This window comes from Mauremys mutica, chromosome 4 (genome assembly GCF_020497125.1).
Source record: "Mauremys mutica isolate MM-2020 ecotype Southern chromosome 4, ASM2049712v1, whole genome shotgun sequence".
NCBI classification, from domain to species: domain Eukaryota; kingdom Metazoa; phylum Chordata; order Testudines; family Geoemydidae; genus Mauremys; species Mauremys mutica.
The window spans coordinates 32,388,170-32,400,907 of NC_059075.1; the positions used below are offsets into that span (position 1 = coordinate 32,388,170).

Genomic DNA, 12,738 nt, shown 5'->3' on the forward strand with positions numbered 1-12,738 from the left:
AATGCACAGAAGAAACCTTAAATGGATCAAGACAAGGTGGACTCTACATAAAAAAGCAATAATATGAAAAGTTGTAAGTACCCAAAAAGATTATAAAGATGGTTGAATCAGCCCTACAAGAAAAATGAAATCTGCATACATTTAATATTAGCTTTAATTATAGATATATGGATTCCAAAGCCAAAAGGGACAATTATAACCATCTAGTCTGACCTCTTGTATAATACAGGCCATAGAATTTCCCACATCAAATGCTTAGAGCCTATCTTGTAGAAAAAACATCCAATCTTGATTTTAAAATTGCCAGTGCTGGAGAATCCACCATGACTCTTGGTAGGTTGGTCCAATGGTTAATTACTCTTGCTGTTAAAAAATTTACAACTTATTTCCAGTCTGAATTTGTCTAGCTTCAACTTCCAGTCACTGGATCATGTTATACCTTTCTCTGCTAGATGGAAGAACCCATTATTAAATATTTGTTCCCCATGTAGGACTTCTAGTAATCAAATCACCCCTTAATCTTCTCTTTGTTAAGCTAAATAGATTGAGCTCTTTGAGTTCATCACTATGAGGCATGTTTTCTAGTCCTTTAATCATTCTTGATGGCCTTCTCTGAACCCTCTCCAATTTACCAACATCCTTCTTGAACTGTGGACACCGGAATGGGACACAGTATTCCAGAAGTGTACCAAATACAGAGGTAAAATAACTTCCCTACTCCTACTAGAGATTCTATACTGTATATGAACCCAAGGATTGTATTAGCCCTTTTGGCCACAGGGTTGCACTGGGAGCTCACATTCAACTGATTATCTACCACAACCCCCAAAACTTTTTCCAGAGTTATTGCTTCCCAAGACAGAGTCCTTCATCATGTAAATATGGTCTGCAGTCTTTGTTTGCAGGAATTATGAATGTATAGTTCATTTACCTTGTAACTAAAAACCACGCAATCTTCTGGAAGTCAGGAGATGGCCTCATGTAAGTCTTAATGTGAGGCATAGCATGGCTGCGGCCTGAGGTTTCTGCTGACCATTTGCTGCAAAACAAAAAAAGGAATTTACTTCAAATAATAAGCTTTAGTTTTGTAGCTCCCAAAGGCACTGTACCATATAACAAGTAAGTAATTCTGTACTTATGTTGGGCACGTGGCTCCAGCAGTCCAAGTTTGATATATTTTCTTATTAGCATGTTATTGAAAACAAATCATTTGAAATCTTTCAATTACGCATCTAGATACTGCTTAAAGCCCACTGCACAACACAGTGGGAAGTCAGGCCATATTTATATATTACAAGGTTTTTATTTTTATTTTTTACACAAACAGATACATTTCTTGTGTGCCTCCGGATGCCTTGAGGAAACATTCCATTCCTCCACCCCAGTTATCCACCACCAAACACTTTAAGAACGGATTCCAAACTTCTAGCCAAGTAGAAGAGGATAAAGTGCCCTTTGGAACTAGTAAATGACTTATTCAATCAGGAGCTCATCAACAGTGCTTTTCATTTCTTTGGCATGTTCCAAGATTATCTCAAAGCACATTACAAAACATTAGTGAATTATGTCTCCACAATCCTGTTAAGTGGGGCAAGCATTATCTCCATTTTAATCAGTGGTGAAATGAAGGCAGAATGAGATTGAGTAATTCTCCCAAAGTTACACAAGATGTTTATGGTAGAGTCAGGAATGAAACCCAGATCTCCTGACTTCTGTTCCTCCGCCGAAATCTAGAGGACCATACTTCTTCTTGTTCACTGAGCTAATATTTAACCTTTTGACTGATCACCTATGTCCACTTTCCTTCTGCCTCTCCCAACAAAATTATTATTGTATTTTAACAAGAGGAACATCAATTCTTTTCCATTTAAGCACCAGAATCATCTAACTACAGTAAATCCACTTAACAGCCCAAGAGACCTAGATAGATAATGGTGTTTCTCCAAAAATGAATAACTAGAGCTATCAGAAAGGGAAATGTATTGGTATGGCTAAGAATTTCCTTTGAAAGGGCAGCACAGATTTTTTGTGGGGAGAGGGTAGACGGGAAGGAAGAGGAACGAGAAGTCTCAAACTCTCCACTCAATTTTTTCTTTTAAACTTATTTTTCAAGTCACTTTTTTTTTTTAAAAAGTCACTGGAGAGTTTAGTAACATGGAAAGGGAGATTGGAAGAGGATCTTAAAAAGAATTCTGTCAACCTAAATATATTACATAACAAGGGAGAAAAACATTTTTAAAAATTGGATAACAGAACTGTAAAACCAAAGTAATTGGCAAGAGATTCTGGGCAGATGTAGTATCTGTTTAACTAATGTTTGAAATTGACTAGATTTCAAGTTGACAGTGGGGGTTTTTTGGCATATTTTAAAATCCTGCCAAAACAAATTCTAAACCTGACTGCAGAAGATGGGGGAAATCATTCTTCGGCAGCAAGGTTGAAAAGGAAGAAAAAGACATAGAGTACATTTCAATATAACAATAACATGAGGGTTACTTCCTGTTAAATATCTTAGGGCAATAAACACATCTGCATCAGAATTTAGTTAGCCCTGAGTATGGTTAAAGGCTGATCTCGTGCCACCATAACAACCTCAGATCTGTTCAATGTGCTACGGGTTAAATTAGGAAAGTTGAAAAGGACTAACTTTGAGAGATTATTATAATTAATTACTTCAAGCTGTGGTTTTATTTTTGTTGAAAGTTAAAAAAATTACGTTAAGGTGTGAACTGAAGGCTGAGGAAAACGTGGCAGGGGGAGGAAGGAACTTTGTGTGAACATCTTTGCTTATTGGAATTATGTAATCAGCATTACAACCAACCAATTTCTGCTATTATCCCCGTCTTTAAAAAGACTAGAGTTCTTTGTAACCCTGAGTAGCAGTTTAATTTCAAACTGGAAACCCATTCCTCCTGTCACTTTTGCCAATACTTTATCGCAGTTTCCTTTTCTCTTGAGATTTTGCAACATTTAACAGCCCATTGCTCATTTATTATATTATTACTCCACCTCTGTAGGGGAACACTTGTTTCATTTGGCAGTCAGCTATTCACACTGTCTTTAAGGGACATGTGTCTCAATTATATGCTGCATCAACAAAGTATAAATAAAACAGAGCTATTTTAGCAGACTGCCAAATTATCACTGTTGCATTAAAATGTTCCCCACCACCACAACCCTAGGTGTTCTTTAAAATGTCAATCAATCAATACAGACCTCCTTCAAAACAACCCTAGAACAGAAGACATACATACTTCCTACACTAACCAGCTATTCCATCTCAGTGCCATTCAAGAATGATTTCTTACAATATATTCCGGAGGGTCCTGTCCAGTCCAGTCTTACATGACTGGAGAATTGAGGCTTCCACCACATCTCTTGGAAGACTAACTCAAACAGACTTTAGCCTTTTTTTCCTTTGCTCAGTTTCATCTCACTACTTTTAGATACACTCCTGCACGGTTCTAAATAATTCTTTCTCCTACTTAATGCTTACAATCTTTTTTCTGAAGAATTGTAGACTGTTAAGTGTCTTTTGAGATTCACCTGCATTTTTCCATGCCAGCAGATTTTAATAGCATCATTTGCTCCTTACTCACTAGGGGTGAGATTTTAAATGACTCAGGAGTACAAATTGAAAGTCAACTGGACTTATGCTCCTAATTCACTTAGGCACTTTTGAAGAATTGCATCCTTTATTTTTTCACTTCACAAAAATTGCTTACCTGAAAGCTATATCCTCATAGTGTGCATTTCGTGATCTCATTCTCTATTATTCTAAAGTCAAGTAGCTCCTGGTTTCCAGATTCCATATTTATCCAGATTCCCAAACAGTAAGCAGATAATGGATGTTTTTTCTCCAGTTGGGAGTCACTACTTTCTGCTTTATGAAGCTGCCTTCTATATAATTTAGGAACCAATCTGATGATGTGTCTGTGACTATTTCCCACCCACCACCTACCTACCTTCCCCCACAAGTACAGCATACTGCAATACAAGGTGACTGAAGAGTAGGCCTTATAATTTTTTTTATTTTGGCTTTTCTCATACCCTGATGGACTACAAGGTGCCACAGTCCACTTTTGTTTTTAATTCCTTGTACCTTTCCCTAAAGTATTTCTCCACCACCTCCACTGCTGTGGAGGTGCTATAAATCCTTGTGATACGTAGCATCACCCTTTCACCTTTTCTTCCCATCTCTACTGACATTCTATGTACTGTATGAAAATCATCCCATCATTTTACTTTGCCCACTAGATTCTAATCTCCATAATTTCTAGATTCTAGTAGAGGTTTCTTATTTTTCATGCTAATTCCATTGTATACAGATTTTGTAGTACAGCAGCATCTGTCTTATTTGTCAGCTTTTATTTCATAATTCCATCTTCAGCTTGATTTGTATGTTGGAAATAAATGCTAGCTTGTTTTCCTACTCCAATTGAAGAAATTAAAGATTTCTGTAAAGTATTATAAGTATATTGTAGCACATTAACAATGTTAATTCTTGACAAAGTACATGTTGTTCAAAGAGCGAGTGATGTTTTGGTATGTGGGCTATTTAGTCTTCTCCATCTTTACAGTGTCATGCATTTTGGAGTACAAGACAATCTTTCTGTTATGGTCTAATGCAATAAGTCATCTCCTGGTTACCACTTTAAATTTTTGAAAAGTTACTCTTAAGAAGGCAATTTTAATTCGACCCCATTTAGAAAAAGTGACTGGGTTAGCCACACATCTTATGTATTCTACATTTCCACTACAACTATAGCTTACCTGACTAATGCATAGCCTAAAATAAAATATGGTCAGACTGATACAAGTTTGTGCTCTTCTAAGTTTACCAAAGACCAATGAGATAATTCCTCCATCAGCTAAACACAAGGAAATGAACAAAGTCTTTAAGATGATATGCCAATTAGGCAAAATCATATTATAATAGGTAGCGTTATTTCAAAATGCAGATCTTTGCTTCAAAACAGAAGAAAACACTTATGTACTCCTTTGCATTACATGGTGATAACCCTCATTTGCAATTGTTATAACCACCTGCAGGGTTTCAAACGCTTGATGCTCTTTTACGTCAAGTTTGTTGGATAAAACTTGTTTTTTGTTCCATTCAGAATTCATGTTTTCAAAAACAAAATGAGAAGAAAGGGCAACCACCCAAACAGAGAATTCAAAAGGACTTTATATGAAAACACACAGTATATTTCATCTCTGCAAGTTAAATAGCCACTCCGGCCTCTCTGGTTTTTGGTACCAATAGGATGAAAGAAAGCAGAGCCTGCTTTTTTGCATGTGATTCTATTCAAGGAGAAGGGAAGTTCAGCTAGCATAACACCATGGAACCTCCTCCATGCAAACTCTGCCTGCCCATGCGTATGATTAGAGATTCATTTTCTTTAATATCAGCCCCCTGCAAATCCACCGAAATTAAGAATGATTAGTTACACAGATTTCTGCCTCATGTGATTAACCAGCCCTCCAGGGGTTGGTGATCAGGCCCAGCCATGACCAGAGGAGCCTGTCAGCAACACTGATGTCCGAATCAGTGGTGCCTGGGAAGTAGCTGAGACACACTGCTCCTCTGAGGATGCCTCGAGGTATGTGAGACTTTGGTTATTGTAGGGTTAAAAGATACCACAGCAGTTTGCTATGTAGGGAGGCAAACCTACTCTTCCCTCGGTTCACCAGGCCTCAAGACAGAATCTTCTACCTAATTTCATGCCCTTCACTTTTTAACGTGGGAGAGAATGACCTAGTCCAACACTAAATACTAAGAAATATGATTAAATACCAGTCCACATAATTTTATGGAAACCAGATCTTGTCAAACAAATGCAATTTAATTCTCTGATGATCATACAAGGTTGGTTGATAAAGGTAACAGTGCTGATGTAATATACTAAGACTTTGTAATGCATTTGACTGAGTACTGCATGATATTCTGATTAAAGCACTAGCACTATACAGTATCAATAGTGCACACATTAAACTGACAGAAAATAGCTAATGGGGAATCACCATCAAATGGAGATGTCCAGTGGGGATTCACAGGGACTGGTAGTAGGCCTGGCACTATTCAACATTTTCATCAATGATTTAGAAGTAAATATAAAAATCAATGCTGTTATAATTTGCAGATGGCAAAAACTGGCAGAGCAATAAATAAGGAAGAAGACAAGGCAGTCATACAGAGTGATCTCAACGATTTAGTAAGACTGGCTCATTCAAACAAAATTAGTTTTAGTACTGCCAAATGCAAAGTTTTATATATCTAGGAACAAGGAATGCAGGCCATGCCTACATTATAAAGGGCTGTATCCTGGACAACGACTGAGAAGGATTTAGGGGTAATAGTGGACAAGCAACTCAACATGAGCTCCCAGTTCAACTTTGTGGCAAAAAGGGCTAATACAATCCTTGGAAGTATAAACAGGGAAGCAGTCAGTAGGAACAAGGTGGTCATCTTACCTCTATATTGCATTGGTAAGACGGATACTGCAATATAGTTCTGGTATTCATATTTTAAAAAGGATGTTAAAAACTGGAGAGGGTGCAGAACAGAGGCACAAAAATGATTTGAGGGCTGGAGAAAATGTTTTCCAGGAAGAGATTTTAAAAGCTTGATATGTTTAGCTTATCAAAAAGAAGCTTGAGAGGTGATTTGATTATAAGCCATAAGTACCCTTATGGGGAGAAAATACCATGTATTTAAAGGGCTCTTTAATCAAGCAGAAAAAAGCATAACAAGAACCAGTGACTGGATGCTGAACTATGACAAATTCAATTTAAAAATAAGGCATACATTTTGAACAGTGAAGATGATTAACCACTGGAACAAATTACCACAGCAAATGGTGGATTCTCCATCTCTTCAAATCAAGACTAGATGCCTTTCTGTAAAATTTGCGTTAGCCAAACCCAAGTTATTGGGCTCTATATACAGGAGTAATTGGGTGAAATTTAATGGCCTCTGATATACAGGAGGTCAGACTAGATGATCTAATAGTTCCTTCTGGCCTTAAACTCTATGAATGTATGAAGTATAAAGTACAGAACTCCAGGATTCCAACTTCAAGTATTGGATGTAACAGAACATCTTGTTTTATCATTAGGACAGACAATGGCATGAAGGGTATTCTAGTGAAGACCTTAAAGGTCTATCAATCTGGACAAAAATATAGCCCAGTGATTAAAGAGAACATAGCAAGAAGAAAAAAGAAAGAAAGAAAAAAAAACCATTCTGTATCAAAAAGACTACCACCCTTGAAACAAACTGTACTATTTTTACAATTGCACTGAAGTGCCTGACACATGATTTTCCATGGTCAGAAAAGTGCAGCTACGATATTAAGTGTGCATATCTCATTCTTCTGGTAAGCGTGCACTTCAAAGCTCATCTATTTAAATTGAGAACTGCATTACAGAGCTTTGGATTCATTTTTGGCTGTCGGAGGCCAGAGGTATCTACCACAATCTGCCACATGCTTTCAAAATATTGGGAGATATTTCTAGCTTTCTTTTTGTGGGAGTACAGGTAAACAATACACCGGTAAAGTATCTCAGAGTGTTTCCTTCTCTCTATTCCTTTTCCCTTCCTTTAGAATAGTACCATTTATTTCTGCCAATTCCTCCATGTTGTGTCTCCAAGTCTTAGTCCCACTTATTTTTGCCAGTAAGGGAGACCCTTCCAAGACACTAATTTCATCTCTTACTTTCTCACCCACCCCAAAGCCTCACAGCAACCCTCCAGCAGCAGATTCCTCCACAGCGCATCAGTATTGCTTTTCAGAATAAAGGGACAAAGAAGGTTACATGTTAGAGGACTACTAGACACTCAGACCAAGGATAAACAAAAAACTGATTGCTTCTGCACTGCATAAGTTGTCATGCAACACTCCTCAAATTCCCCAACAGGAGTCGCAGCATGGACAGATTTCAGTGCAAAACCTGGGAAAAGGAGTCCTGGGGGCCGGGGAGAGTGTGAATATCATTGTTCTAAAGACATTCTGATTAATGACAAAGGAATATTCTTTAGTGGTCACAAGTACTTTTGTATACTGCAAAGGCCTAATCACTAATGCATACAAAGTCACAGGTATTTTTAATGAGTATGTACAAACAAGGAGTTAGTAGTATGTATTTAATCTTAACTTCAATTTCCCAGTATTTGAGTATTTAAATTCTTACACTATATATTACCTTAAAAAAATGTTAACTCATTTAAAGTAATTTCAGAATGAGCTTTTATTTGCAGTTCTCTTATTACAGTTCTAATAGAAGGTCTTAAAATGGAGCTGCAATGAAACATTTTCTGATGTATAAATAATAGCTGGTACAAGCTGTCTGATCTAGACCTATTTATATATATTTTGGTCTCAGTCAGTGAGAATACTTTTTCATTTTTGTTTGTTTCAGAATTCTAAAGAAAAACAAGTTAAGTGCTTCTGGCTGTAGACAGAACGAAGTACATAAGCATCTGGAAAAGTGAACGACATCTGTGTCGCCATGTACAAAGAAGCCAGTACATTGCAGATGATATGCTCTACAATTTGCAAAGGAAGGGCTAACTGACATGGTACTTAAAATGCTGGTAGCTTGCCTACACTAAGGCTCTCTAGGTTGTTCCTTCTATTGTTAACAAGTCAGAAATGTTACAAAACTTCCCTAGTGCAGATAAGTCTTGATTTTTAAATTCGTGTCCCTTTAAATTCTTGGAGACAGAATTAAAAAAATTGAATAAATGAAGAAGTCATTTAAAAGCCTCCTGCTTTCAGCCACAACACATTGCAAAACTGGTGTAAGAGTTAAATCAATAATGAATCCAATCTGAAACAGTTTTGCAATCAAAGGAATTGCATGGTTAAATCACGAACAAAGGGGCTATGTAAAAATGGTAGTTTTCTTACTCCACAGATTTGTGCCTTGTGTGTAGCCTGAGTAACATCTGCTCACTACAGGTGAGTCTCCTTACGCGGGGGTCCCGTTCCGTGGTTAGCACGTAAAGCGAAAACCGCGTATAGTCAAAATTACATTGAGTTGAATGGCAGGTGGAATCGCCCGTACTACAGTTACAGTATTTAAATTGTTATTTCTCTCTTCTTTTTTTTGTTTTTTCCGACCGCATAAAGCTGAAATCGTGCATGTTAAATGCGTGCAAGATGCGACAGACCTGTATATACTGGCAAAAGTGATCACTACTTCCTCCTTACTCACTCTACTATTAACTATATTGGCTGTGCAGTGATATGCGAGCATCAGCTGGATTCTACTCTGTTTCATGCATCAGACAAAAATCCATTCCCATTTCAGAATTTTAATACTGCTGACGAGCCAAAAAGTTCCAGCTGAACTTTCAAAACCCGGTTTACAGGGCTGGCCAAACATCAATTATTTTCAGTTGCAAGTTAACAAAATTTGTAACTGATAACATGGAATATCACAATGCCATTTTCAGACAAACATTTTTAAAAGTGTAATCAGCCTTGAAAGTTGCATTAATGCATTTTTCCCCATTTAAAACCATAAAGAATGTTATATCAGTCTCTTGCAATGCACATAGAATAAAATTAGACAAATTATCAGGTAGAAAACCAAGCTCTATTGGGCTGCAGAAAGACTCTAGGCCCCATTCCTTTTCACTTTTTACTTTCAAATGGAGTATTTGTACTGAGAATAAATCCTTCCTCAAAGACTTCACTGCAGTCAGTGTGAGTTTAATGGTAAAACTCACACTGACTGCAACTGGACCAGAATTTCACCATTGGTATTTTAGAACAAGCGAGGTCATAAATACGTTATATAAATAAATAAGGGTCTGGCTTGCACCATAGCTGCTGCTGCACTGCAGTAACAAGATCTTCCTGATCCTGTTCAGACCAGCTTCAGTTGGGGCTAATAGCAGAAAACTCCTGCTCAGATCCGGAGGATATGGGGCTCAGAGCAAAATGGCAATACAATCATATCATCATTCCAGGTCGGAAAGGAAGATTTAGACAACGTCTTAGATTTCAGTTTTAAAAGTAAATTTCTGGTGATTAGCTGACCTGGACATTTCATAACAGGATTTCATAGTGTCTGCGAATTCTTGTGACAGAGCATATACTGAATCTCTGTGTGGTATGCAAAACACAGCTAGATTTGGAAGCAAAGAAATTGTTTAACGAGTCTAAAATCCCACAAAGCATCTGACCAATTTGCCTAAATTTGCATTCCACGCCACAATGTATTATAGCAATGTAAGTTTAACCATACTGTGTGGAAATCAATGCTGTAAAGGATCAAGAGACAGTTTCACTTACTGGAAATAAGAGTGTAGCCAAAGTTGTTTCTGTGCAGTTTGTATACTGTATGGAAGAGAGCCACCAGCTCAAAAGAAAAAGAAACAACATTATAAACACTGGTATTTGATTTTTGAAAACAGTCCAAAAATACATTCTCAGTAAACAGTGAGGGGGTAGGAGAATACATTAGCTCCATTTTCATCTCATAAAATGTTCCTTTGAAAAACAAATCAGAAGCCTCCTGTGATACTAAATGGTTTGTCTTGTCAGAAAGAAAAGACTTAACACAAATCCCAAAACATTAAGTAACCGATTTACACCAGAAAATGAATTCAGAAATATCAGATTAATGATTTACAGTTCAGTCCCTTTTTAAGATACTTCTGTGGATATTTTTCATTATTATGTCCAATGGAGCGCATACCCCATAATCAAATCCATAGATAGATGAGCATTATTCACTTACACAAGAAACAGTGCACAAGAAAGCTTCAGCCAGGTCAGTGACCATTTTATGAGGCAGCACTTTAAAACATGGGTATCACATTCTAGACATTGAGATATGACATTTCTGAAAACATGGTCTGTGCCCAAATTTGAAACATGCACACTGACTTCAGGAATATGGACCTGGGAAGAATGAACTTAACAACTGCAGAGCATAGAATGTTAAAATATCACCTGAGCAACCACTGCTACTCCTAGAATATGTGCCGTATATACTCGTTCATTAGCCCGTTTGTTTATAAGCCGACCCCCCAAAATTGATAGGTAAAAATAGCAAAAATTGTATGACCCTTTCATAAGTCGACCCTATATTTCAGGGATTGAAAAACTTTGGCTCCCGGCCCGTCAGGGTAAGCCGCTGGAGGGTCAGGATGTTTTGTTTACCTGGAGCATCTGCAGGCATGGAGCTCCTCAGCTCCCTGTGGCCGCGGTTTGCCATTCCCAGCCAATGGGAGCTGCCACTGGCTGGGAATGGCAAACCGTGGCCACAGGGAGCTGAAGGAGCTCCATGCCTGCAGATGCTCCAAGTAAACAAAATGACAATGTATTAGATATTCAATTAAATGATTCCATAGAGTTTAAAATCATCAAATTTTGGTGTAGACCCGTTTATAAGCCAATCCCCACTCTTTGAAGCGTCACTTTTTTACTGAAAATATTCAGCTTATGGACGAATATATACGTTACATTATTCTCCATTACGTTCCATGTCTAAGCCCTGGTTGAACATGAATCAAGCCTTTTACTATTCTTGCTTGCAAAACCCAGTGTAGAGAAGCAGGGGCGGCTCTAGGATTTCCGCCGCCCCAAGCACGGCGCTCTAGCGGTCGCCGGTCCCGCGGCTCCGGTGGACCTCCCGCAGACGTGCCTGTGGAGGGTCCGCTGGCCCCGCGGCTCCAGTGGACCTCCCGCAGGCACGCCTGCGGATGCTCCACCGGAGCCGCGGTCCCAGCGGCCCCTCCGCAGGCATGCCTGCGGGAGGTCCGCCGGAGCCGCCTGCCGCCCTCCCGCTGGGACGCCGCCCCAAGCGCGCGCTTGGCGCGCTGGGGTCTGGAGCCGGCCCTGTAGAGAAGACTTTTGAATAAACACAAGCACATCCAAATCATTCAGTTTGTTGCCAGATCCCACATGCCACTAAGTCATAGTTCTGACCTGGAACGGTATTCTGTATCTGACATGCAAACTGGACGAACAGATTTGTCATTTACATGCCAATACACGGAAAGCTTTGCAGTGCTGGTGTCTGAGCTCCAAAAACAAATCACAAGACTGGCTTGTTAGCCAATAACCCAAACAGTCTTCCCAACACAGCCAGCAGCTTGAGGCTCATTCAGAAGAAACACCAATCACTGAAACATTTACACATTGTCTTACAACGCATTATCACAAAAACTTAAATGAACAGAAAAATTATTTTTAATTTACCAGGATATCCTTCCAAACTTTGCCTCACATTGTCCACAGTAGGGTAAATCTTTAAAAAAAATAATAAAAAAAAGGGTAATAATCAAATCAAGCTAATTGAAATAATGCAGTTCTAAGAAAATATTACTAACTTTGAAATAAAGATATTAGAATCCTATTATTTTAAACACTGACTATTCTGACAAGTCATATTCCTAGCAAATAATGTGGAATAAAAAGACACACTTCTCCAGGAAAGCAAGAAAAGACTGAACACTTAACACGATACAAGAGTCTTATTAGAATTTAAAAAACAAAACAAAAAAAGCTACAAACTAAATTTCATTGGAATTAAACTACCCAAAGTGGAAAATTAGTTATGAACCAGTAACAAACATTCAACATTTATTCTGTCAGTTATCTTACACTGCTGCTGGCTGAATAGCTATGAAATTCATGAAAATCAGTAGAAACTCCAAACAAACATATTCCAAGTAATGACCCTGATGTCACAGTGGGCTCTTCCCTGACTGATAAATCT

At 38.2% G+C, this 12,738-nt stretch overlaps 1 protein-coding gene across 3 annotated transcripts in view; it reads right to left on the bottom strand.

The window, feature by feature from the left end:
- Positions 1 to 12,738, bottom strand: part of TDP1 (tyrosyl-DNA phosphodiesterase 1) — a 117,631-nt gene that overhangs the window by 78,553 nt on the left and 26,340 nt on the right. For all 3 annotated transcript variants that reach the window (XM_045013967.1, XM_045013966.1, XM_045013968.1), the window contains exons 11-13: positions 12,219 to 12,267; positions 10,305 to 10,371; positions 932 to 1,039 (exon numbers count right to left, since the gene is read on the bottom strand). In XM_045013967.1, coding sequence (XP_044869902.1) covers positions 932 to 1,039; positions 10,305 to 10,371; positions 12,219 to 12,267 — 224 coding nt within the window. The remainder of the gene's footprint in view (positions 1 to 931; positions 1,040 to 10,304; positions 10,372 to 12,218; positions 12,268 to 12,738) is intronic.